Here is a 27,996-nt window from a genome sequence, read left to right as displayed (position 1 = left end):
GTATGAAGGTTCAAAATGCTGTGTAAGGACAAAGTGGAGAGACCAACTGGTTGGATATTGTCACTGGAGTGTGACAGGGATGCATCTTAACACCTCTCCTCTTCTGCACTGTGATGGATTATGTGGTATGAAAAGCAACATCAAGGGAAGATACAGGAATTATATGGAGTAGAGGAAAACTTCAAAATCTCAATTTTCCAGATGACATTGCTTCATTGGACATAGAAGATGATACTATGTAAAAGACCACTATTGATATCAAATGTGAGACCACCGAAGTAGGATTAAGAATAAGCCAAAAGAAAATGAAAGTCATCGAAAGACAAGTCAGTAATGATAGTGCCTAAGTGATCAACAGTGAAGAATATGGCATGGTTAATGAATTTTTGTGTATCTTGGAAGTACAATTAGTTCTAATGGCCGACTCCATAAGGAGGTGAAAGCAAGAACTGGGAAGACAAATGGAGCCTTTTTGAGACTGGCAAATATCTGAAGAAAAAAGGAGACTGATACAAGAACCAAGATAAAGTTATACAATGCCGTTGTGATACCCACATTATTATATGCTTCTGAAACTTGGCAAATGCTAGGAACCCAAAACAGAAAACTTAAAGCATTCCAGCAGAGAGGCTTGTGAAGAATACTTTGTGTCCACTGGTGGGATAAAGTAACCGTTGCTGATGTGTTACAAAGGACTGGCCAGCAAGCTGTAGAGAGAATGATTTGAGACAGAAGGCTGAAGTGGTTTGCACATGTAGAGCCCTGTTTTGCGGTTAGAATAGAGCTCTGGATTTCTTTAATAGGTTCTATCTTCTCTTCAAAATAAAAAATTTCTCTTCTTGCATAATATCAATAACAAGATGAGAGGAATTCCTTGACATTCATTACTAAGGCACTGATCCTAAAAACACTTATGGTTATGTGTGGCTTATTGACCTCAATGAGACTATTCACATACATAGAATTAAGCATGTGTTTCCTTGTAGAACTGGGTTGCAGGGGGCCGATCCTGCACTTTTTACTTAATGTCAATGCGGGCTTTGCCTGTGTAATGACTCAGCTAGTTATTCTCAGTTAATAGTTTCCAGGTCAGAGCTTTAACCTTCTACAGTATTTTGTTAATGGTGTTGAAGCCATGGAGACCAGTGGATTTAGCAGGATTTAGAAGGTGTTCAGAAGAATTAGGTGTCTTATTAAGTGCTTTGTAGCACCCATGCTATGAATTCAGCTTTCAATCTCTTTCTCCAGTTTTTAAAAATAGAAGAATGGAAATTATGTCCTTTATAATCTGGTCTCAGTCCTTCAGGAATATAAACTCTGCCTTGTGTAAGGGGCAAGCACCATGAGATGGATTCCATACTTTTTTAAAGTGATACCATACAGAGATTATTAATCTTCAGAGGTTACAAATACAGCATTATAATATTACTCCAGGTTCTAGAATAAGCCATGAGGGATAAAACTCATGTTTAAGTGATAAATGTCCTTGATAACTAGCATTAGTGGTAACAGAAATTAAGAAATATATCTACAAGGTCAATGGTTTGTTTGAATTGAATCTCTTAAATGTTTTTCTAGTGGGCAAGAGACTCTCATACTAATATTATGGTGTGAAATGCATGGATTAAATATGAAGAATGCTAAAACAATGACAAGTAGAACACTTTCTTGTATTAGGCTTATATTTACAAAATACTATACTATACTACTGATACGTACAGTATACACATCACACATTTTATGAAGTCTGTCTCCAAGTTTACATGTACCTATTCATGTAAGTGCTTTTTATATTGTGTTTGTGGTTTGAATTCTAACTTACTCATTTCTCGACTATGTTATTTAAAGAAGGGAAAAAATTAGCAGGCCAAACTGATTTTTAAAAGAATATATACATTGGTTTTTAAAATATCCACTATGTTTTGTACAGCATATGCCCAATTTAGATTTAGAAAATCAAAAAGAAGAATTGTGTATAAACTATCAGCCCATTGCTGGGGATCACACAAGTAAACTGTTGTATAAGAGAAGACATTTATAATAAATTATAAGATGTATGATCAATGATGTGCTGCCAATACTTTTTTAAAAGGGCTTTCACAAAAATGTCCCCTTTTAGACTGTGTCCTGGGGTGCTTGTATTGCAGACAAGAAGGCATGAGGGAGTGGAAAGTACATGTATGCTTTCTCATAACCAAGGTTATGTAACTTGCATAATTTGAAAAATAAGGGTGGAGAGGTGAAGACATTGTCCTCCCTGGGGAAATGTCCTTAAAATCCCTGACACTTACTGAAACCATTTCAAAGACCAACTCCCCACCCACAAAAGAACCCTCTTCAGAAGTATTTTTGAACCCCTGTGTTCAGAAATGGGGTGAGCTTCATCTGATAGGGTAATCGCCCCACCTGCAATTTGTTTGCAGAGTTTTAACAGGGAACTCTTTAACTAAAATGAATGGAAACCAGTCCACCTTTCTTGGCTTGTGTTACAAACTAGCATATGATGTATATCTGGCACATCCAAAGATGTTCAGTCAATATAGGAAGCATACCATAAGCATACATTTTCACAGGTATCTGTTCCTTTCATAACAAAGTAGGACCTTTGGTTGGTCTGCTGTTCGAAAGAAGCGGCTGACTCCCCGATTCCTTGGTTTTCTGTCCTGTTTGAGGTGAGAGTAGTGCTGGAGCAGAGAGATGATGAGCAGCCCCCTTTTGCTGAGGGAAGTGGTTAATATAGCTGGCAATCAGTAGAGTGATCTCAAGAATCTGTAACAAGAAACACACTACAATATTTTTCCAGAAACAGATAACTTGTGTTTTGACCCTGAAGAAATAGCTACGTTTTTAGTGAGCGACTGACATTATATTTTTATAAAAGTTCTTATATTTTATCAAAGAAATTATAGACGGGAAAATACTTGTTAGGGTTATGGTTATCTTGCCTATCTCTCTGCCAATACAGGATTACTCCCTAGAGTAAGTACATGGAGTGTTTTGTCCTGCACAATTTTAAATGATTCAAGCAACACAGTTTCCACCACTTCTTTAGGACAAAGTTTTACAGACTAATACATGTCTCTTAGGGAATAATTTTACTTAATGCAGCCTAACTTTTCCTATACAGTGTTGTATGTCTCCTGTACAAGTCTTAAAGAAGCCATCCAGATGGGCTGACGCTCAGGTGGCTGTGGGGTTTTCTTCAAAGATCTGGGAGGCTGTGCACCATGCCTTCTCCATGGAACCGCCAAAAAATTCCCCTTTAAAGGGATGATTTGATAGAAAATCACTGTTTCTTGAACTGTTTGACATACACCTGTGCATATTTCTATGAAGAGACACAATTTTGAACTGAAGTTATATGCAGGAAACTATGATCCTACTGGTAGGTTGTTCTGGCTTATAGAAACTAGAGTTTCACTCCTTAGTCATAGCTGAAATTCTGGTTTTATTTGTTTTGTTCACGCTGGTAGGCAATATTAGTAGTGAGAGAGAGTCTAGACTAATATTACCAAAAGAGTTCCTTAGTCCTAGAATTTTGGAGAAGTGTATAACCTTTTGGAAGGCCATCATAAAATACAGACATTGCTTTAATGGGGACCCAAACATTCTTTTAAAATTGCAGCTATACTGATTTTTAGGCACTGTATATACTTCCTGTCTTTTATCTCCCTAATTGTCCTTGTCTGTAAAGTCTGGAACTCTGGGGGAAGGGTCATTAAAACAAGAAAATTGACTTTTACGTTTTTAATTGCTTCCCCCTTTAAATTCATTATGCAAAAGCTAATAACCGGAGGATGTTTTGAACAGCAGGTGCTTCACCTTGTGCATATACACAAGGGTACTTAAGTACAAAGAGGAAACAGACACTGGAAATGATTTCAGCTAGTGTACCAACCTTTGGTTTTGCCATGGCAAAAAGGAGTTTTTCGTTTGGCTTGTCTTTTGACTGAGCATTGTTAACTACCAGCATAAAGTCATCTTGGTAGCCTCCAAAGGTCATCAGACTTTTGTGTACATATGTAACTATTAATCGCTTTAAAGAAAGAACAAAGGAAAAAACAGTTTCATGTATACAGAAAAATACAGAGAAAAAGACTACAGTGAATACTTCTTCAAACATAATGACTCATCTGATTTCAAAATACTGTTTTCAGCCCCTTTTGTAGAATTTTGAATCTAATTGCAAATTATGTGCCTGTTTCCCTCAGGCCTTCATTGTGAGAGACTTCTGCTTCCATGAGTGGCCCTGTTTCTAATTAATGTAATATATATTTAGTTTAATGGTTACAATTTTTGAGTCTGGACTCAGGCACACAACTTACATGAGAAATGAAAGGCCCAATCCGACTCCCATTGAAGTCAATGTGAAGAGTCCTATTGGGAGTTCGATCAGGCTCTAAAGAAGTCGAATCTCAGGGCCCATACTTTCAAAAAGGATTTCAATCCAATCTTCGTGAGTACAAGTGATACAATTCACATTGGCAAAACCCTTTGTGCTCACAAATGGGGATAAAATCGGTGGTTTGTTCACAGAACTAATAGTGCACAAAACCTTCTGCATGGAGAGAAGCAGCACACTTTGAATTTTTGGCCTGTATTATTCAACACACAACACTGGACATGTAGCTGTTGAGTCACTGCCATTGTTGTGCTGATTCAGACCTAATATTATATCAATCAATATGGATAGTGTTTCAATATAGATATCAGAGTACCAGCTGCGTTACTTGTTGTACCTCAGAGACTAACAAATTTATTTGAGCATAAGCTTTCGTGGGCTACAGCCCACTTCATCGGATGCATAGGGAACATATAGTAAGAAGATATTTATACCTACAGAGAACATGAAAATATGTACTGTGATACAGCATGGCCAGAGGGCAGTAGGAGAGTGTTGGAAGGGAGCCTTATTTTCTGTCAAGGGAAGAAAGTTTGCTATAAATTAATTAAAGCACCTGAAGCCAATCACATGATAAAAACCCCCTGCTTCAATCAGATAAGAGGAGGAGTTGAAGCAGAGTGGATTGGTGTTGGAGCAGAGACCAGTTTGGAGGAGTTGAAGCAGAGTGGATTGATGTGGGAGTAGAGAGCCGTTTGGAGGAGCTGAAGCAGAGTGGATTGGCGTTGGAGCAGAGAGCAGTTTGGAGGGAAGCAGAGGAGAGTTTGGAGAAGTGCTGTGGTGGGCTAAGAAGACTAAGACCCTAGGTAAGGGGACACCTGCTTTGTGCAGAGGGAGGGCAGGAAGCCCCATAAGCTGAAGGGCAGGAGAGGGAAGTAGCCCAGGGGAAGGAACTGCTAGTTCTAGTGGTTTACTGCTATCCCTAGGGCCCCTGGGCTGGGGCCCCGATTAGAGGGCGGGCCTGGGTCCCTCCCTTTCCACTCCCCTCCTCTAGGACACTAGTGTGGCAGTTAATACCCCAGTTGAGGGGCAAGAAACGGTGCCCTGAACCACCCCCCCACCCCCCAGAAGAGAAAGTGCGAGACCCATCATAGTAGTGCTGGCAATTTGCCACAGTACATTTTAAATTATCATGAGAAAAATATCTGTACAGTAATTTATTTTAATCTCCTGGGTACCAAACTCTTTTTTGCCCTTGTTTTTCAACTAGCAAAAAGGACCTCATCCAAATTGTAAAAGACAGGATTACCCTAACTTTTTCCCCATTGCATTTTGTGTTAGGTTTGCCTGCATTTTCCAAGAAGAGGTCAGAACCTCCACAGTGAGACTGCCCTCAGCTGCACCTGTTCAATACTGCTAACATCCTACTGAGCCAGCCAGGCTGCCTGTTGGACCATCCTGCCTCATTGGCTGAGGAAACCTGCAGGCTGGTTCTGAAATCTGTTAGCAGTAGCTCCCTGCTGCTCTATGCTCACACCCACAGTTTGTCTCCCTGTGTTTGTCTCTCCAAGCCCTGCTCCTGCTCTGCTCCTCCACAGCTCCAGCCGAAGGCCGGGTGCAGGACAGGTTCTGTTCCCATCCTGTTCCAGCCTCACTCCTGCCTCAGAAGAGAAGATTATTCACCTTGTGAAGTAACTGAGGTTCTTCGAGATGGTTGTCCCTGTGAGTGCTCCACTTTAGGTGTGTCTATGTGCCCTGCACTTGTAATTGGAAATCTGTAGTAGCAGTGCCTGGTTGGGTCGCGCATGCACCGTCGCCGTCTCGTGCCGCCTCAGTTCCTTCTCTACCACGGAGAATCTAGCATGAAACGCCAAAGTAGAGGGGAGGAGAGAAGGTAGTGAAGCACCCATAGGGACAACCATCTCAAAGAACCTTTGTTACTGCACGGGGTGAGTAATCTTCTCTTCTTCTTTGAGGAGTGTCTCTGTGGGTGCTCCATTTTAGGTGACTGTCGAGCAGTGCCCCTCCATGGAAGGGAGGGGTTTTGGAGTTCTGTTCATGATTGACCGTGAGTCCAAATAGAATGTCCAAAGATTACTGTTGCTCTATAGCAGATGTAGTCAATAGGCAGACCATGAGCCAAATCCGGCCCGCCAGATGCTTTAGAACAGACCCTGAAATCTTTTCATTTACTTATTATCATTACTGTTAGGGGTTTTTATTATTAGTATCTCTGGAGGCTGGACCTTGATGATACCTTCGGCCAAGAAATTTGGACCTTTACAAAAAATAATTGACTACCCCTGCTCTATAGCATAGTGCTTTGTGAATCTGTGGGCAGATGCCCAAGTTGCTGCTCTGCAAATGTCCATAATGGGGACATTATTGAGAAAGGCTATGCATGTTGCAAGTGCTCTGGTAGAGTATGTGCAGGCTCCCAATGGGGCTTGTAACTGATGTTTTTCATAACAAAAGTGGATGGGTCCTGATATCCATGTGGATAGTCTCTGTTTTGAGATGATGGCTTCCCCTTTTGATCATTCTATTAGAGACAAATAGTTTTGGTGATTTTCAGAAGGCTTTTGTTCTTTCAACGTAGAAGGCTAATGCTCTTCAGATGTCCAGGGTGTGGAGTAATGCCTCTCTTTTGTCTGCATGCGGTTATGGAAAAAACACAGGTAAATGGGTTGGTTTAAATGAAAAGGAGAGGCAACTTGTGGTAGAAATTTGGAGTGTGGTCTTAGGGTAACTTTATCTTTTAAAGAAAGTTGCATATGGAGGGTGTGCCATTAGGGCACCAAGTTCTCCCACACATCAAGCAGACATAATGGTGATGAGGAAAGCCATCTTCATCGATAGATGGAGTAATGAACACGTGGCTAGCGGTTCAAACAGCATTTTTATAAATCCACATAAGACCAGACTGAGGTCCCACAAAGGGGTCCTTATTTTAGGGTAAGTGTTCTTAATGCCCTTGTGGAAGCATTTGGTTGTTGAGTGGGTGAATATGGTGACCCCATCCACCTGATTGTGGAAAGCTGTGAGAGCTGCAAGGTGTACCTTGATAGAGCTTGTGGAGAGTCCCAGTTTTTTAGTTCTAATATGTAATCCAATACTCTTGGTAAACAAGAGGTTGTTGGTATGATTTGTTTGCTCTGGCACCATATGCTGAACCGTTTCCATTTATGAGTATATGTCTGTCTTGTATTTGATCTATGGCTGTTCAGTAAGATGTCTTTTACTTCCTCCAAGCAGGTTGTTTCATTTTCTCTCAGCCATGGAGTAGCCATGCCTTGAGGTGAGATATTGTCGGGTTGGGTTGGTGGATGTGTCCCACGTCTTGGGAGAGGAGATGAGGTATTAGAGGAAGAGTTCGGGGTGGGCATGCCACTATCTTTAATAGGTAAGGGAACCATGTTTTTCTGGGCCACGTAGGTGCTATTAGGATGACTTTTGATTTGTCCCTCCTGATCTTGTGTGTGACCCAGGTTAGGAGCAGGGTCAGAGGAAATGCTACTCCTGGGGGAATTCTGGGCCACTGCACATGCACAGAATTTGTCTCCCACAGATGTCTTTGCTTCTCCGCAGAAAAATTGCTTTCTGACGGGTAAGCAAAGGGAAGCTGCAAGAGCAGTCCTGCAACCCTCTCCAGCAGTATATTTCAGGTGCCCAGGGCAGCCGACAGAGAGGTAGATCACTGTGGGGCAGAGGGCGGGACTGGGAAAGACCTGGCTTGTGGCTCCTACCCTGTGCCAGGCTCAGCTGCTAGTCCTGGTTGGGCTGGGGAGGACAGGACTTCCTCTTCCCCTGCACGGCATCCAGGGCCGTATCAGACTCACCTACAAATTTCTCCCCCAGCTGCAGGAAGCTCTGCAAACTCTCCCCTTCCCCCAATGCTTCCTGCACTCATAGCTCCTCAGCTGCAGGAGGAGGGATCACTGTTTAGGGAGCTGCTCCCCCATCCACCCAACCCCCCTGCATCCAGACCCCCTTATATCCAGACCCGCCCGCCGAGCCTCACCTCCCCCCCGCACCCAGAACCTCCCCCGATGAGCCCCATTCCCCCTGCACCTGGACCACCTCGACGAGCCACCCCCACCTCCACCCTACTGAGCCCCAACCAGCTGCACATGGATCCCCACCCCACTGAGCCCCTCTCCCCCAGCATTTGGAACCGCCACTGAGCCCCCCACACCCAGACCTCCTGGCCGAGCTCTATTCCCCCACACCTAGCCTCAACCACCTTCAGCTGGACCCCCCTGTAGAGTCCCATTACCATTGCACACAGAACCCCCCCAAAAAGCCCTTGTGCTTCCAGATCCCCCACACCCAGATCCCCCACTGAACTGTCCACACCCAGACTGCCCCACACAGAACCCTCTCAACCCACAAATGTCGAAGGTTGGGTCGGGGTTTGTCTTTGCCTGTGGTGTTGGTCGTATTGCCTCTGTGGTTGTGTGTATGGTGGTGACCTGAATCTCTGCGCATTATACCTGCCCTGTTTCTTCTTATTTGCAGGTGTATAGCTGTCCAGAGATTTTAGTGTTGCCCTTGAATCTTACAGGGTATGAAGGGACTTATCTATTTTGGCTGCAGATAGTTTTGGGGCTTCAAAGGACAGGTCCTTGACCGTTTCCTCACCTCTGTCAGGAACCCCGAAAGAGGGAACCATGATGCACGGTGCATGACCACCGATGTTGCAATGGAGCCTGCTGCCATGTCTGTGGAGTCAAGTGAGGCCTGCAGTGCTGTCCTGGCCATAGGCACTGACTTCGTGGGTGCTCTGGGGCCGGAGCACCCATGGGGAAAAATTAGTGGGTGCTCTGCACCCACCAGCAGCCAAGCTCCCCTCCCTACCTCACCTCCTCCTCCCCTGAGCACGCCATGTCCCCGCTCCTCCACCTACCTCCCAGCGCTTGCCGCTGCCAAACAGCTGGAGCAAGCTTCAGGAGGGAGGGGGAAGGAGCAGGAACATGGCATGCTCAGGGGAGGAAGCGGGGCCAAGGCAGGGATTTGGGGAAGGAGTAGGAATTGGGGCAGGGAGGGGGTGGAGTTGGTGCGGGGACTTTGGGGAAGGGGTTGGAATGGGGTCAGGGCAGGTCTGGGAGCAGAGGGGGGTCGAGCACCCACCGGCACCAGCAGAAGTCAGCGCCTATGAGTCCTGGCAATGAGATGACCTTCAGTAACGTTGGCCTTGAATTGCTCCTTTTTGTTTTCTGGTAAGCTATCAATAAATTCTGACATTATGGAAAATATTGTGTGTATTTTGATAGCAGGGCTTCATAATTAACTATTTGAAACTGCAATGTTGCAGATGACTATGCCCTGCAACCAAAGAGGTCTAGCCTCTTCCATTCCTTGTCATATGGGGTTGTTCTGGTATGGTGTTGCCTTCCCCTCTCATTTACTGTGTCCACCACTAAAGAGTTCGGTGTGGGGTATGTAAACAAGAACTCCATTCCTTTAGATGGTACATAGTATTTTTTCAGATCTTTTGCATGATGGAGGTGCTGTTGCTGAGGTCTTCCAGATGGTTTTTGGCAGGCTCCATGATAGCATCATTAATCGGTAGTGCTATCTTTGGCAAGGTAGATGTTTGAAACATGTCCAGTAATTTAAGTGGTGACTCAGGTACCTCCTCTAAGGATGTATTCAGATGACTCCAGCCACCCTTTTGAAGAGCTCTTGGAATTGCATAAAGTCATCCCCTGTTGTGGGGGGGAGTGGAGGCATTATAGTTTTGTCCGGTGATGAAGATGATAGGTTCATCAGTGGTAAGGCTTCCTGGTCTGAAGTTTCCTCAGTTTCCTCCTGGGTTTCTGAGGATCCTGGTATGGGTGATGATGGAAAATGTGGTGCTCTCGATCTTGGTGGGCTTGCAATATAGTGCCCTGTATGTTGCCCAGGGGTCCCAGTAGTGCCAATCTGATGGGAATGGCATGGGAGGTGGCACCCATGGGTGCCTGTACCAGCTAGGTGCCTCTGAAGATGAGTGGTGTCCTGTTTGGTGGGACTGTCCTGCTATTGGTGAGGAGGTGCATATATTTCCCCTTCATTCTTCATCCTCCTCATCATCACTGGAGAGAGGCAGAGCAGACCTAAGTGGAGTGGTCAGGTGTCTCGGTACAATCAAACTGGAGTGCTGTCGGTACCAAGGAGTGGGGATTTTGGTGCTGAAGAGACCAGTGGGTCTGTGTCTTACAAATTGCTATGATAAAAGAAATGGCGGTTCTTATGTCGGTGTTGCTGGAGGTACTGATATGTGACTTGTAGCCGTCGGTGCCGAGGGTCTTGTGCTATGCAGCGTAGGTACCACATGCGGCACCACTGCATCACTCAGTGCCGAGTATCTCTTTAGCTCCATCGGTACCGTGGCAGAGGGTTTTACTTTGCCCTTTGAGCCTCCGGCAGAGCTTGCCTGCTTCATGTCTTTTGCTCTCTGGGTACTCATGGTACCGGATGGTCCTGGTGTCTCTGAGTCCAACGTACCTGGCGCCGTCAATACCAATGTGGTCTCGGCAGTAGGGGAGTGTTTTTTCTTAGCTGATTCCTGCGAAGGTGAAGTCTGAGCCCTCTTTTTTTTTGTAGCCTTCTTGGGAAAAGGCTCTTTAGTAGGGGCTATTGTGGCAGGACCTTTATCTGAGGCAGCAGGAGAGGTGATGGTGCATGCGCGATCCAGCCAGGCTTTGCTACAAACAACAAATCTCTGATTGCAAGAGCAGGGTGCACGGACATACCTAAAGTGGAGCACCCACAGGGACACTCCTCGAAGAACCAGCCCTGCTCCTGCCTTCCCTGACTCCTGGTAATCCGGCTCCGACCCTCAGCTCTGACTCTTGACTCCACCTCAACCCTGGACTCTGACTTCGGTCCTGACTGTTGGCTCTGATTCCTGACTTTGACTCGGTCTCGATCCTTGGCTTTGGTGTTTGAACTCCAATCAGTAGGCCTCACTCCCAAGTCCCACTCTGACCCCTAGGCCTGACGGCCTGTGACCTGGTCCACTGACAGGCCAACCTTACAGGCTGAGGAACATAGTTGTATGTTAAGAAAGACTGAGCTGAACTTAAATTGGAGACCTTCAAGGATTGAGAAGGGTGTTGATGAAACACCACGCTGCAGCCTCTATTTCCTCTCAATCTGCTTGATTGCTCTTCTCCCTCTTTCCATCCTTTAATATTTATTACATTTGTCTAATTCCTCTATACCAGGGGCTTCAGCCCCAGGCCTCAGCAAGTCTAAGTCAGCCCTGGCGACCCCATTCAAATGGGGGTAGTGACCCACTTGGGGGTCCTGACCCACAGTTTGAGAACCACTGCTCTATACCTATCTTTAAATACAAAGGCAGGTTTAGAGAAAAAGTCTACATTAGTGCTATGTTATGTTAGAAATTTTAATTAAGTAAGGAAAATCAGTGTTAACATTCTGATAGCAACATTTAATTCTACACCTTTGGAAATTTGGATTAAAACAGGGAGCCTCTCAGGTACACAAGATTTACACCAGTGCCACTCCATTGATTTCAATGGAGTTACTACTACTTTACACCACTGTAAGTGAGAAAAGAATCAAGTCTTTAATTACATGATTGAACAACACAGGGCAATATGACATACTCAACAAATTGTATTCAACAAATACAAAGGGAATAATCATAATATGTAACTGTAAATGCATTTTTGTATCCCTTTGCATTAGTGCATATTGTCTGATGAGTGATCATTTAAATGAAAGCCTCAAGTGGGAAGAGTTCAGGTTGTTGTAGGAATCTTATCTATGAATTTCCTTTATCATTTAATTTACTAGTTTGATAGAATATAAAATGTTTCCCTGAGAAAGATGATAAATACCAAGCAAAGTAATCAAGAGGTACTTCCTCCATCATTACTAACATAACCAAGACAGTAAATTTAAAACATTTTATAGTAACAAACTTACGCTTTAAGAGACGGACTACACATCTAAGCATACAGGACCAATTTCAGCACTGGTGTAATTTCATTTAAATCAGTGGCAATACATCAGGAATGAATTTGGCCAATATATTCACTACTGAAATATATTTAAACTAAAACTATTTTTTTCTTTTACCAGAAAGCTGTATTCTAGAATGCTTATACCATCTTCATGTACAACAAGCCATACGAAGGAACTCTCAAGTGTGGATGTTGTTAGAGGCTACAAAAAGAGAAACATTCCATTACATGTTATAAATGGGGTTAGCTTTAAATAGTAACTTAGTTAAAAGACTCAGACACTTTAAAATTTGTCAGATATCACACCAAAATATAAGGAAGCAGAAGTGATGCAAAGAAGTTAGGGTATATATCTTAGGATTGTCTGAAGGGAAATAAAAAATGAAAATGACATCACATCTTATTTACCAGACCTGTGTTGTGATTTGTGTGTCCAAGGGTGACGCATGACATGAACATTTATTTAGCTTATTGATTTTTAGGGTTTTTATTGCTTCAGAACTTCGGGCTCAATTTACCTATTATTCATGTCTCAATCAATACTGTCTTCTTTAGTAACGAAGTTGTGGGATGTTTAACAGTAACTTAGATGCCAGTAAGGGAGAATCTGCTTGAAATTTATCCTGTACATTTAATTTCTATTAATGCTTCTAAGGACAAAAACCCAACTCCCATTTAAGTCTTTAATAGGAGTTGAAGCAGACCCAAACAGTATTAATTTAAAAAGGCTGCTTCAAAACAAGGTGAAAGGCAGCGAGAGGATGCTGTGTGGAGTGACATTAGAATGCAGGGGAAACATGGGCTAGATATTATTAGGATTTACTTATTATTAATCCAAGCAGTAATTGTTTGTTTGAAAAGTGTGAATTAGGAGTGCTTTGTTCCAAGTGGGCCTTGAGTGATTGATTACAGGGAAGGCTTTGAACCGGGGCAACTGCTTCGAGCCAGCAGCCTTATAAAAAAGCAGCCAGTTGTGAACCGAGTGAGCTGTGAACAGAGGAGAGGCAAACAGAGGGATTTTGCCTGGGGAGAGTTCCCAGAGTTTTTTGCCTTTCAGGCTTCTGTGAGCAGTAATTACAGCATCTGAAGAGGCTCTTAGAAGGAAGACAATATGGTTAGTGAGCAATCAGCTGTTGTGACCTGCACAAGATGTGCCATGTTTATCTTTCTTCCAGAGGATAGAAGCAACTTCATCTGTACAAAGTGCAAGCTGGTTTCTATATTGGAAGAGAAGGTTAAAGGACTAGAGATCCAAGTATCAACCCTGCATTGCATTAGAGAAAATGTAGACTTTTTGGATAGAAGTCAGCCTTTGGTACTGCTGGCCCAGCATGCTGAAGAATCAGAGAAGGCATTGCAGAATGGGGAAGAAAATTGGCAGCATGTGACCTCCAGAAGAAGAAAGAGGAGAACCCATGTACCCCCAATGCAGATAGAGGTAAGAAATCCTTTTCAGGCTCTCTGCACAGGTACTACGGTGGAGCATGGTCTGGAAGAGTCATCTGAGGGAAGGGATCAGAAGGAAACCCCATCTAACAGAAGGCATGGGATGCATTGCCCTAGGGATGGGGGTTCCATGATCACTACTCCCAAGAGGAGGAGATGGGTGGTGGTGGTCAGGGACTCCCTCCTAAGGGGGACAGTCATCCATCTGCTGTCCAGACTGGGAAACTTGAAGCGTGCTGCTTGCCTGGAGCTAGAATTCAGGATGTGACAGTGTGTCTGCTGAGACTGATCAAGCCCTCCGACTGCTACCCCTTCCTACTTCTCCACGTGGGCACCAATGATACTGCCAAGAATGACCTTGAGCGGGTCACTGCAGACTACGTGGCTCTGGGAAGAAGGATAAAGCAATTTAAGGTGCAAGTCATGTTCTCATCCATCCTCCCTGTTGAAGGAAAAGGCCCAGGTAGGGACTATTGAATTGTGGAGGTAAATGCATCGTTGCACAGGTGGTGTCAGAGAGAGGGCTTTGGATTCTTCAACCATGTGATGTTCCAGGAAGAAGGATTGCTAGGAGGAGATGGGATCCATCTAACGAAGAGAGGGAAAAGCATCTTTGCAGGCAGGCTTGCTAACCTAGTGAGGAGGGCTTTAAAACTAGGTTTGCTGGGGGTTGGAGACCTAAGCCCTGAGGTAAGTGGGATACCGGGAGGAAACATGAGGAGGAAGGTGCAACAGGGGAGGCTTCCTGATTCATATTGAGAAACTAGGGCAATTGGCTAGTTATCTTAGGTGCCTGTACACAAACGCAAGAAGCCTGGGAAACAAGCAGGAATAATTGGAAGTCCTGGCACAGTCAAGAAACTATGATATGACTGGAATAAGAGACTTGGTGGGGTAACTCACATGACTGGAGCACAGTCATGGATGGCTATAAACTGTTCAAGAAAGACAGGTGGGGGGGAAAAGGTGGAGGAGTTGCACTGTATGGAAGAGAGCAGTATGATTGCTCAGAGCTCCAGTATGAAACTGGATAAAAGCCCGTTGAGAGTCTTCGGGTTAAGTTTAGAGGCGAGAGCAACAAGGGTGATATTGTGGTGGGCGTTTGCTACAGACCACCAGAATGGGAGGATGAGGTAGATGAGGCTTTCTTCAGACAACTAAAAGAAGTTTCCAGATCACAGGCCCTCGTTCTCATGGGGGATTTCAATCACCCTGACATCGGCTGGGAGAGCAATACTGCAGTGCACAGACAATCCAGGAAGTTCTGGGAGAGTGTTGGGAACAACTTCCTGGTGCAAGTGCTGGAAGAACCAACTGGAGCCATGCTCCTCTTGACCTGCTGCTCGCAAACAGGAAGAATTGGTAGGAGAAGTAAAAGTGGGTAGCAACCTGGGCAACAGTGACCATGACATGGTCGAGTTCAGGATCCTGACAAAAGGAAGAAAGGAGAGCAGCAGAATACGGACCCTGGATTTCAGAAAAGCAGACCTTGACTCCTCATGGAACTGATGGGCAGGATCCCCTGGGAGGCTAATATGAGGGGGAAAGGAGTCCAGGAGAGCTGGCAGTATTTTAGAGAAGCCTTACTGAGGGCGCAGGAACAAACCATCTGGATGTGCAGAAAGAATAGCAAATATGGCAGGCGATGAGCTTGGCTTAACAGAGAAATCTTCAGTGAGCTTAAACACAAAAGGAAGCTTACAAGACGTGGAAACTTGGACAGATGACTAGGGAGGAGTATAAAAATATTGCTCGAGTATGCAGGGGTGTAATCAGGAAGGCCAAAGCACAATTGGAGTTGCTGCTAGTAAAGGATGTGAAGGGTAACAAGAAGGGTTTCTCCAGGTATGTTAGCAACAAGAAGGTCAAGGAAAGTGTGGGCCCCTTACTGAATGGGGGAGGCAACCTAGTTACAGATGTGGAAAAAGCTGAAGTACTCAATGCTTTTTTTGCCTCGGTCTTCACTGAGAAGGTCAGCTCCCAGACTGCTGCACTGGGCAGCACAGTATGGGGAGGAGGTGAGCAGCCCTCAGTGGTGAAAGAACAGGTTAAGGACTATTTAGAAAAACTGGACATGCACCAGTCCATGGGGCCAAATCTAATACATCCAAGGATGCTGAGGGAGTTGGCTGATGTGAGTGCCCCAGGGGTCGGTCCTGGGGCCGGTTTTGTTCAATATCTTCATAAATGATCTGGAGGATGGTGTGGATTGCACTCTCAGCAAATTTGCAGATGATACTAAACTGGGAGGAGTGGTAGATACGCTGGAGGGGAGGGATAGGATACAGAAGGACCTAGACAAATTGGAGGATTGGGCCAAAAGAAATCTGATGAGGTTCAATAAGGATAAGTGCAGGGTCCTGCACTTAGGATGGAAGAATCCAATGCACCGCTACAGACTAGGGACCGAATGGCTAGGCAGCAGTTCTGCGGAAAAGGACCTAGGGGTGACAGTGGACGAGAAGCTGGATATGAGTCAACAGTGTGCCCTTGTTGCCAAGAAGGCCAATGGCATTTTGGGATGTATAAGTAGGGGCATAGCGAGCAGATCGAGGGACGTGATCGTTCCCCTCTATTCGACACTGGTGAGGCCTCATCTGGAGTACTGTGTCCAGTTTTGGGCCCCACACTACAAGAAGGATGTGGATAAATTGGAGAGAGTCCAGCGAAGGGCAACAAAAATGATTAGGGGTCTAGAGCACATGACTTATGAGGAGAGGCTGAGGGAGCTGGGATTGTTTAGTCTGCAGAAGAGAAGAATGAGGGGGGATTTGATAGCTGCTTTCAACTACCTGAAAGGGGGTGCCAAGGAGGATGGCTCTAGACTGTTCTCAATGGTAGCAGATGACAGAACGAGGAGTAATGGTCTCAAGTTGCAATGGGGGAGGTTTAGATTGGATATTAGGAAAAACTTTTTCACTAAGAGGGTGGTGAAACACTGGAATGCGTTACCTAGGGAGGTGGTAGAATCTCCTTCCTTAGAGGTTTTTAAGGTCAGGCTTGACAAAGCCCTGGCTGGGATGATTTAACTGGGAATTGGTCCTGCTTCGAGCAGGGGGTTGGACTAGATGACCTTCTGGGGTCCCTTCCAACCCTGATATTCTATGATTCTATGATTCTATGATTGCAGAGCCACTGGCCATTATCTTTGAAAATTCATGGCCAGTGAATCTTTGAAAAATTCGTGGCCAAGATCTTTGAAAAATCAGGGGAGGTCCCGGACGATTGGAAAAAAGGCAAATATAGTGCCCGTCTTCAAAAAAGAGAAGAAGGAGAATCCAGGGAACTACAGCTTCACTTCTGTCTCTGGAAAAACTATAGAGCAAATCCTCAAGGAATCCATTTTGAAGCACTTGGAGGAGAGGAAGGTGATCAGGAACAGTCAACATAGAATCATAGAATATCAGGGTTGGAAGAGACCCCAGAAGGTCATCTAGTCCAACCCCCTCATCTAGTCCAACCAACATGGATTCACCAAGGGCAAGTCATGCCTGACCAACCTGATTGTCTTCTATGATAACTGGCTCTGTGGATATGGGGAAAGCAGTCAGTGGGGATATGGGGAAAACTGTGGATATGGGGAAAGCTTTTAATACAGTCTCCCACAGTATTCCTACAAGCAAGTTAAAGAAGTATGGTCTGGATGAATGGACTGTAAGGTGGATAGAAAACTGGCTAGATCATCGCACTCAACAGGTAGTGATCAATGGCTCAATATCTAGTTGGCAGCCGGTATCAAGTGGTCTTGGGGCCGGTTTTGTTCAACATCTTCATTAATGATCTGGATGATGAGATGGATTGCACCCTCAGCTCCTCGATGACACTAAGCTGGAGAGAGAGGCAGATACACTAGAGGGTAGGGATAGGTTCCAGCGTAATCTAGACAAATTGGAGGATTGGGCCAAAAGAAATCTGAGGGTCAACAAGGACAAGTGCAGAGTCCTGCACTTAGGATGGAAGAATCCCATACACTCCTACAGGCTGGGGATTGACTGGCTAAGCAGCAGTTCTGCAGAAAAGGACCTGGGGATTAAAGTGGACAAGAAGCTGGATATGAGTCAACAGTGCGCCCTCGTTGCCAAGAAGGCTAATGGCATATTGGGCTGCATTAGTAGGAGCATTGCCAGCAGATCGAGGGAAGTGATTATTCCCCTCTATTTGACACTGGAGAGGCCACATCTGGAGTACTGTGTCCAGTTTTGGGCCCCCTACCACAGAAAGGATATGAACAAATTGAAGAGTCCAGCAGAGGGCAACAAAAATGATTAGAGGGTTGGGGCACAAGACTTATGAGGAGAGGCTGAGGGAACTGGGCTTATTTAGCCTGCAGAAGAGAAGAGTGAGGGGGGATTTGATAGCAGCCTTCAACTACCTGAAGGGTGGTTCCAAAGAGGATGAAGCAAGGGTGTTCTCAGTGGTGGTAGATGACAGAACAAGGAACAATGGTCTCAAGTAGCAGTCGGGGAGGTCTAGGTTGGATATTAGGAAAAACTTTCACTAGCAGGGTGGTGAAGCACTGAAATGGGTTACCTAGGAAGGTGGTGGAATCTCCATCCTTAGAGGTTTTTAAGGCCCGGCTTGACAAAGCCCTGGCTGGGATGATTTAGTTGGGGTTTGTCCTGCTTTGAGCAGGGGGTTGAACTAGATGACCTCCTGAGGTCTCTTCCAACCCTAATTTTCTAGGAATAGAGGTTCAAGCAACAGAAACACTTCAAACCGACTTTCAACCTAATTTGTTTTCCTCCTGCATACTACATTCAAACTTAAACCACCACCCCAAAAACCCAGACTTAATAAAGTTGCTTACTTTTGCCGTAAACATTTTAGCACCAAAGAATGACCACTTTCTGGCTACTGTGAGATAAATGCGCACACAATCTGCAGCACTGTGCCCCCGGAGAGCCATCCATCTCGTTGATAATCGCTGACGAAGCTGTCTGTTGAAATGAAACACACAATGAGAACATACTTTTGGATTTTGTTGTGAAAAAACAGTAAAAACCCAATCAATTTTTGATTTTGTTAAAATGAGTATTTGATTTATATGCTATATTCAGTCATATCAGATATGCTGTATAGAAAACTTCAAACCAGTCATTGATATCATTTGTGTACAGCAAACCTTAAGTACCTTCTTGTTTCTGGAACACCATGATTAAATTTAAATGATCTAGGATGGTCCCCTCAACCCTTTTAAATATAAAAAGTACTAGCAGCACAGAGTGAAAAAGTACAGCGCAGCTTCTGATATACATCTACAGGTACCCCTGTGTGACAGTAGAATTAAAAGAACATCTGTGAGAGGAGATGTATAAGCTCCACACTGGAGAGCCAAGGGTTAACAAGCAACTCTGGACCTGAAAGGCCCCACCCAGCTGCACTAGCTGGCATGCTCAAAATGGAGCAGTCCTGGTCATCAGGGTGACAGAGGAAGGGAGCAGTTATCTGCTGTTAGCTTCTGCAGAGAGGCCACAGGAGCACCACGCTGCCTGGACCAAGCCCCACTGCTGAACTGCCAAATGCCCCCTGGAGACTCGGGATCATGGGCTGACAAACTGGAGAAAAACAGCCTCTGGATCACAGGCAGGGAGAACCCTGCTCCTTTGTGAGTGAATAAGTAGACCCTGCGGTGACTTTGGAAGAGTAGGAAGTAACCCAGGGAGCAGGCTTGGGTGGTGTCCACCTCCAGGCTGCATACCCAACCTGCCAGTCGCAGAGCCCTGGATTGGAACCCAATGTAGCAGGGAGGGCCTGGGTTCCCCTGCGGCTGGCCCTGCAGACTCTTGCCACTGGGCTATACTACCGAACCCCCTGACAATCCGCAACATGAAATATAGAAACTTTTTACCAAAAAATTAAAGTATTTTCAGGTACTATATCCTGCTCTTGACTTACCTAGCTATATTTTGGTTTTACAATAACATTTTCCTATTTTTCAAATTTTTTTCTTTTCCTGTAGCTCTGTTTGCCAGGAGCCACGGGAAAACAGTTGCTATAATGTTAGAAGAAATTAGAAGAAGAATTTTTGTCCAAAATATCTTAAATTATGAAATATCCAATGTTTGACTAAAACAGATACAAATCCTGCAACGTTTACTTATATAAGTAGTTCTTACTCATTCAAACAGTTTGGTTGAGTTCAGTGAGTCTGCCTGCGTGAGTAAGGACTACTGTTGGACCAGACTGTGACACCCTTACTCAACTTTAGTAATACCTTAATCGTCTTGTTCATTTCAATGGGATTATTTTCTGAGTAAAATAATATTCCAGGTGAGGAAGAGTGTCAGAATCTGGTCCAATGTGAGTAAAGGTTATAAGATCCTAAGTAATTTGTGTATTCTGAGAGTTGAGAGCATTTTGCTAAAATACATGATTAATAATCCTATTGTATATTTGGGTAACAAAGATTCAGAGGAAATGGGTTCTCCCTAAGCCATTCGGTAAAAAGAATTTCAGTTTCATATATAGCTCTAGACAAAAATTTCTCATAATTGTATGTATATCTAAATCTTCCAATATAACTGAAAAAGCCTGCCTTCGTCCCTAAACATAACAGAACACTAAAAGTAAAAACATTCACATCTTGTCTATCATAATACTTTCCCCCTCTCACCTTAACTGTTCTTCTGAACAGCCATGCCTATACCTCTTTGGGTAAAATCTCTCCACAACTTGTTTCAATGTCTGATTGGACTTGGAGGGAGAAGTAACTTGCCCTGCTGGAGTTGAGAAAGGTCTTTCGAAGTCCCCAATCTCTACCTAGTGGAAAGGCCAGGGAAGAGAAGATCTTTGTTTGTACAGAGTCATTTTAGAAATTAAATACCTTTTTATGCATTGTCTTGTTGATTAGCATACTGTAAAACTTAAAATGTTTTGTCCATTAAATTTTATTTTCACTGATGTAAAAATAGTGTAAATTATATTTCACTTCTAATTACATTAAATTCACCAAGCAAAAATTAGTTAGCACAAATCAAGTTTAAAGTACAAAACCTATTGTATAGCATTTTCTTGCATTTCACAGTATTTCATATAGAGGGACAAATCTTCAGCTGGTGTAAACTGACAAGTTCTAATTAAGCCAATCCATAAAGTAACTCTCAAACTTTCTTTGTGATGATCTGTGAGTTTTTCTTCTTTATGAAAATAAATCTAATTCATAAGTATATCTACTGAAACATCTCTAAGCTGTATTATTATGGTATATATAATTTTCAGAAGTTATTCATGGCACGGTAAATGGGGAGACCTGTTTAAGGCTCCCTGTAACAAAAGCAAATGGCTATGCTATGTTTAATTAACTAGGACCTGATCGTGGAAGGTGCTGAGAACCTCCCTCCTTAACACTGATGTCAATAGGAGTAGAAAGTGGTCAGCACTGGCCCCTTAATGTACAAGCTGACTGTTACCATAAACTCATAGATTACCTGAGCTAAAAGAGCCGCCATTTCCAGTGCCAGTTCTTTGTTGACAGGAAAAAGTCCATTTACTATCTGATCATTTGTTTGATACATTAACAGCAGCTTTTCCCGGTCTGTTTCCCCACGGACTTGAACTGAGAAATAAAGCCTACAAAAGAAGAAAGAAAAGTTATTTAAAAATGAAAATAGGGGTATTAAATGGACCCTGGGGATTAGTAATGAGACCTATGACCTTGCACCTCTGGGCCACTAGTTTGAAGTCAGCTCTGACCATAGATTGTTATCATCTGATGGCTTACATTGAATCATGTGAAATGAGTTGGTGATATCAATCCAGTTCCTAATGGATAAGTGTTTCTATCACAAATGGTAGCCTCAGCAGCTAGGACAAAGAATGAATGTGCACAGAGACTTATTAACACTTCAGCTCTGAAGGTAACCTGTCCAGAGCAGAGTTGAGGCACAGAGGAAGGGTAGCACTTAAAAGCTTTTACTGCCACTGTACTAAATCTGTGGACGAATGGAGAAAATCAACCTCCAGAATTGTCACTCTAAACCATTTTACTAGCTATACATTCACTACTTCTAAAAGGTGGGAAAAAGTGACCCTTTAGTATCTTGTCATTTTAAATTTTTTTGCTGCAGTTAAGCCCATTGCTCATTTCCATGGAACAGGGACAGCACAGGAGTAAAATCCTGGAAATCTATAATGAAATTTGAAGGCTAACTACTCTGCTGTTTAAACTGATTACTTAACACATGCCCTTAGGTTTAAATTTTTTTAAAAAGTATCATTGCTCACATACCGGTATATCTTATTTTTAAGTGAATGATAAGAAATCAGACTAAAGTTTAAACATAATAGAATTTAAATGCCAGTCTGAAAATAATTAAAGATATAAATACCCACCAAAAGATCTGTAGCTCATTGAATCTAAATGAATAAAGTTTAATGATTTCACAATTTAGCATTGATTTGTATTTTGCTTTCATGAAATTCAACACCACTTGACAACTGAGGAATCACAGACCTTCCAAGTATATAATACTGCAAATTAGTACAGTGGTTTTTTACTTCTGTAGAACTAGGGTCTTTAATTTGGTAGTGTCAGCCTAGTCCCCATGTATCCAAAACTCAAGTTCCAGCAAAGTTTGGCACAATTAGGAACTAATGCTCAGGAGAGACCAAGGACTGAGCAAAAGGGATGTTGTAGGTCAAGACAAGTGCTCCTCAATCTCATAAGCTTCACCTACAAATTAAAAAATGAAATACTGGTACACAACATAATCCATTCCATTTTACTGGATATAGATTGTAGACAAAATTGGACATTACAGTTTTCCAAGCTAAACAGAGTAAGAGAAAACAACTTTTGACGGAAACTACTGTGTGTTGTCCTTTTTACTACTAAATTATGAAATGTCAACCTGTGGCTGTTGCTTATTATGCAAATAATGTTAAACTCACTATTATCTCATCCTTCTCCTACAGATGTACCCCTAAGACTTCTACTTTTAGAGATCCCATTAATCAAAACAGCCTGCTCTTGCTCTCTTCTTGTTAGGTTCATGCTATATGTTTAAAATTCCATGCACATCGGATCTGCATGCTCCTTATTTTATACTTGCGCAGGTGGTACCCACATGAAAGACAAGCACAGCATCTAAACCTCAACAAATGAGATCTTGCCAGGTGCAAGAGGCTTGGAAGGTGGGTTCACCAAGGGAAAGATGGCCTGGTGGAGGATGTGGGAAGGAGCCATAGCCTTAAGCAGGGTCATGGGAAGAGGTGTCCAATAAACCAGCAGATTGACTAAGGAAAACAAATCAGGATTTGCCTGCCTAGCTTACTCTGTACTTCCCAATCTGTTAAATTTAAGAAAAATAAAAATCTAAGGTTTATATGAAGGTTTCCAAAATATTGATAGTAGTGGAGCTAATTTATTTAACAAAGGTTGCAGTCTCTTTCTCTATTTTAACATTTTGGAGTAAGCTTTGATTCAGCTAATACCTTTCTAGATAATAAACACCATACAAATTAAAGAAAATCCCTAGGACACAATAGTGGGATTATATTCAGTATTATATACCTGTTTTTATACGTAAGGCGCACAGTTCTTGTGCCTTCACATTTCCCAGGATGCTGTTCTTTGGAGGCCTGCTCCCATTTAGAAATAATGTCACAGATCTAAAAGGAAAATGAATATGTGGAACTGTCAGTTCTGTAGTTTCTTGCCAAAACAGCACTTTGAAGGAAACCATCTGTTTATTATGAAAGAATTTCAATTACTGTAACTCAGAAAAATCATGTAGCTTTAATTTTTAAACTTGCAAAAAGGCAAGCACTTTTTAGTTGAGGCACTGTACAGGCACTTTTTAGTTGAGGATTTAGTAGTCAGATTTTGTTGTTGTTATTCGCTTATCCTACCAGACAGACCTTGGTTTTGGAATCCGGCCATAAAGTGTTTATACAAAAGGAAAGGTATATAATTTAGCAGGAGCCAACACATATGTAATTATCCAAAACTACTTGTTTTATAATTAATCAAAGATCAAAATCAAATTTTATAAAGAGGATAATTAAACAACTAGACTGCATGCTGTGGATGATTCTGTTTCTAACCAGTGTTTTGTGCAAGTTGGAGACCCACTTGGTCCCTTGTTCCCAGACCAAAGGAAGAGAGTGTTGCAATGGCAGCACCCTAATCCATTCAGACTAGATGGGAAGAAACTATTTAGTGACCCCGTTGGAAAGACTCAGCAGAAATGTTAACAGAATCCAAAGGGAGTCAAAATCTCATGTTAATAGAAAACAGAATATGAGGATAAGTAAACTGTGTTTAATAGATTTTTTTTTTGCCTTCCATGTTATAGGTTTTTGTTTTTGTTTTGTTCGGAAAGAGAAATCCTCCATGGCCCTATTTACCTCCGGTTGCATCATGATGACCCTTCTTCCAGCCATAGAGGGCTCGATGCAGAGCCCCCTGAAGCCAGTTAATACTTCTCTGAACAGGGCAGAAGGGTGTAATAGGGCTGCCTGATGGTATTGTCCAGCATTCGTTACTCCCCAGGGCTGAGGGAGCTGCTTCAATAGTAGTCCCAGTCCCTACTGGCCTTGCGAGGACAAGGATGTAACATTATAGTAAACCGTTGATTATGCTGTGTCTTCCCAACCCTTGCTGTAAATACCTTAATCCTGAGTTGTAGGGATAACTACATCCCTTCAGAATCCATATAAATAACATTACCTTGAGCACTGCAACCTACTGAACTGAACCTAAACCTTTTCCTCCTCGTATTGGATAGGAAACCCTCTGACATTCTTTCCAGATCTCTGTCAGCCCCTTTCTTTGATTCTCAAATACATCCCTCACTTGAGCAACAAATTAGAAGAGATGTTTGTATTTTGGTATTTTAGGAGATGGATTTATATTTCTAAATTTATAGTAAATCTAATGTTATGACAGGTACCAGGTTGCCAGCACTGGACGCTGAAGTCTTGTAACCACAGGACTTGCAGAGTACAAGATACGGTAGTTCAATCTTCATGTCACAGCCCACATCTGGAGACTTCTACTCCAGTATACTTCACCTCTCCAGCTCTGAGAGCTTTCCAGGACTACTGAGTATTCAGACCTTTGTTGTCCACAGGAGTTGGACTGAGAATACCAACTAAAGCCACTGAATGAGCATTAGACTGTAATCACTTTTAGTCACTAATAACAGTCCTCATGTAAACTGGTGTCCTAGAGGTGAAAAGTTCCTTATCCCATCATCAATTCCCTGAGCCATTCTAGTCTGCCCGGCAATGCTTTTAAATGTATTCCACTGAATGAATTTCAGAGTGAAAAATTAGAGTTTGTTTTCATCTTTCCTTTGATGTATGTCAAATGAGGAAAAGCAAAAAGCATTTAATGAGGAAATAATTTTCCCTTAAATTGTTTGTTTGAAAAGGCCTCTGTAAAATTAAGATATTTTTGTTGTTTAATATGTGCAGCTCATTAAAGAGTTTTGTTTACCTTGATGTTTCCTTGAAGACAGTGCTCTATATCCTTGCCAGAAGGATCATCAGTAAATAATGCAAATCCTGACTGGACTGGTTTTCTCATTCCTGTGTCCTGGTTAAGGGTGTTCAGAAATTCTTCCACCGTGGTGGAGGCATCAAACCCAACAACCTGAACAGAGGAAAACAAAACACTTTAGTTACAAAAACTCTCAAAAATATTAAATGTAAGATTTTGAAGAAGGACAAGACACTTTCTAGAACATACATGGAAAGAGAGTGCCCTGTTCCATCCTCCTTGGATACCTTATTGTCATCACAGCTTGATAAATTCCACTATGGATTAGACAAAAATTTAGTCAGGATTTAAATTTGTAAATTCTGGGAAAAAATAAGACAGTTTGGTGGTCTTTCTTCTGCCCTATTGACAAATGTTATGTCAAAAACTTTGCTTACCTGTTACAAGTCATTGCATTTTGTTTACCAAATCAAAGACTATAATACATAGCATCTCAGACTGTTATTAAACTAATATGTTATTTTCCTTTTTTTGTTTTCCAGCCCAAACTTAATCTCTAGATAAATGCTTTTACAGGCTTTTTTTATTTACTAAACTATAGATTTGAATTAATCTAAATGTTTGATTTAAAAAGGCAACTTGATATGTTCCTCTGTGAGGAAAATTATTATTAGAAATACCGTAACAAAAAAATTATGACAGGGTGACTCAGCAGGTAAGATTATAGATAACAACCTTGCATGACATACAATTTAACAGGAGGCTTGATTAGATTAAAACTATATGTCTGAAATACCATATAAAATGTATTTCAGGAGCAGTAATATATAGTGGAAAATTGTCCAAAGATGTATCTTTTATCTCCCACGTCTACTGGTGTAAATATTTATCAAGTTTCCTGTTCTGTCTTTGGTACTAAAGAATTTTAGTAACAGGTGGCTAATTGTCTCTACTCAGATACTTGTCTCTGGCACTTCCCTGAACTTCATGTTTGTGCTTAAGGACAGAGGTATCTACCGGGCTCTGCACACAAAAGAAACCACACCGCTTTTATTAGTAAAAAATGTCTTAGAAAAACTGGCTCGTGGAGTCCCACTGATTACAATGGAAGCTAGGAGCCTAAATACCGATGAGGATCTGGGCCCAACTAACTAACCAATTATAAAAAGAAAAAAGAAAAAAGAAAAGGAGTACTTGTGGCACCTTAGAGACTAACCAGTTTATTTGAGCATGAGCTTTCGTGAGCTACAGCTCACTTCTTCGGATGCATAGCCCATAGCTATGCATAGCCCATAGCGTTGCTGGTATTTTTAAAGACACTTGTGGCACCTTAGAGACTAACCAATTTATTTGAGCATAAGCTTTCGTGAGCTACAGCTCACTTCATCGGATGCAACATCGGATGCTGTAGCTCACGAAAGCTTATGCTCAAATAAATTGATTAGTCTTTAAGGTGCCACAAGTACTCCTTTTCTTTTTGCGAATACAGACTAAACACGGCTGTTACTCTGAAACGTTTAAAGACACTATAACCCTAAAAGAGTCTAGACCGGGGTGGGCAAACTTTTTGGCCTGAGGGCCACATCTGGATGGGGAACTTGCATGCAGGGCCATGAATGTAGGGCCCCGGGCAGGGGGTTGGGGTTTAGGGGGGGTGCGATGTGTAGGAAGGGGCTTGGGGCAAGGTGTTGGGATGGAGGAGGGGTGTGGGGTGTATGAGGGGGCTCAAAGCAGGGGGTTGGGGCAGAGGAGGGGTGTGGGATGTACAAGGGCACTCATGGCAGGGGTGCAGAGTGTGGGAGGGGGCTCAGGGCAGGAGTTGGGGTGCAGGAGGGATGTGGGATGTGGCAGGGGGCTGGGGTGCAGGAGGGGTGTGGGCTCTGGCCCGGTGCCACTTACCTTGAGTGGCTCCGGGCTGGTAGCGCACAGCGGGGCTAAGGCAGGCTCCCTTCCTGTCCTGGCCCCACGCCGTTCCCGGAAGCGGCCGGCACCAAGTCCATGCAGCCCTGGGGGAGGGGAGGGATGAGGGTTCTGCATGTTGCCCTCGCTTGTGGGAACCTCCCCCGAAGCTCCCATTGGCCACGGTTCCCAGTTCCTGGCCACTGGGAGCTACGAAGGGCAGTGCCTGCAGGTGAGAGCAGCACACGGAGCCCTCTGTCTCCCCTCGCCCAGGGGCCGCAGACACATGGTGCCAGCCACTTCTGGGAGTGGCGCGGGTGCCCGCAGCACCACTGGGGTGGCAATCCTGCAGGATCGATCCAAAGTCCTGACAGGCCGGATCCAGCCTGCAGGCTGTAATTTGCCCATCCCTGGTCTAGACACTGGAAGGAGCCTGGCTGGAGGGTCAGAGGACTCTGTTGCATGTGTTATGCCTGGACAGCATGAAAGGCCACTGGGGAACAAGCGTTATTCATGACCTGATGTTTTTCAGTTGCCAAAACTAGAAATTTTTTAAAGAAAATTGATCTTTATTTATTTGATTTAATTGAAAAGCTATTTTCTGTTAAAAGATATATTGACAGAAAATTCTGACCAGCTCTAATCATTAGGAACATATTTAGGCACAAAGGGCTGATGCAGTTCCGAATGAAGTCAATAGAAAGGTCCCCTCAGACTTCAATGGGATCTTGATTGGCCCCAAGAGACTATGGAGCATATTCTGCCTGTAATGATCAGAGTTACACATGTGCCTGATGACCTTCCACGAGCTACCCAGCTTCCAAGGTGCTCAGTTGGAGGGAATACCTCTAACACTCTGCTCTCTTCTCCAGACTGCTCCATTCATGTGG

At 43.3% G+C, this 27,996-nt stretch overlaps 1 protein-coding gene across 1 annotated transcript in view; it reads right to left on the bottom strand.

The window, feature by feature from the left end:
* Positions 1-2,133: 2,133 nt before the first annotated feature.
* The window catches only part of PLEKHH2 (pleckstrin homology, MyTH4 and FERM domain containing H2), a 116,576-nt gene continuing 90,713 nt past the window's right edge, over positions 2,134-27,996 (bottom strand). Inside the window, exons 23-30 of the mRNA XM_074947136.1 lie at positions 25,205-25,360; positions 23,276-23,373; positions 21,192-21,333; positions 20,378-20,523; positions 18,572-18,701; positions 12,434-12,520; positions 3,899-4,036; positions 2,134-2,769 (exon numbers count right to left, since the gene is read on the bottom strand). Coding sequence (XP_074803237.1) covers positions 2,587-2,769; positions 3,899-4,036; positions 12,434-12,520; positions 18,572-18,701; positions 20,378-20,523; positions 21,192-21,333; positions 23,276-23,373; positions 25,205-25,360 — 1,080 coding nt within the window. The 3' untranslated portion in view covers positions 2,134-2,586. The remainder of the gene's footprint in view (positions 2,770-3,898; positions 4,037-12,433; positions 12,521-18,571; positions 18,702-20,377; positions 20,524-21,191; positions 21,334-23,275; positions 23,374-25,204; positions 25,361-27,996) is intronic.

The sequence above is a fragment of the Natator depressus genome, chromosome 3 (assembly GCF_965152275.1).
Source record: "Natator depressus isolate rNatDep1 chromosome 3, rNatDep2.hap1, whole genome shotgun sequence".
Lineage (NCBI taxonomy): Eukaryota > Metazoa > Chordata > Testudines > Cheloniidae > Natator > Natator depressus.
Note: the sequence above shows the minus strand (reverse complement) of the source record. Positions and strands in the feature narration are given on the sequence as shown.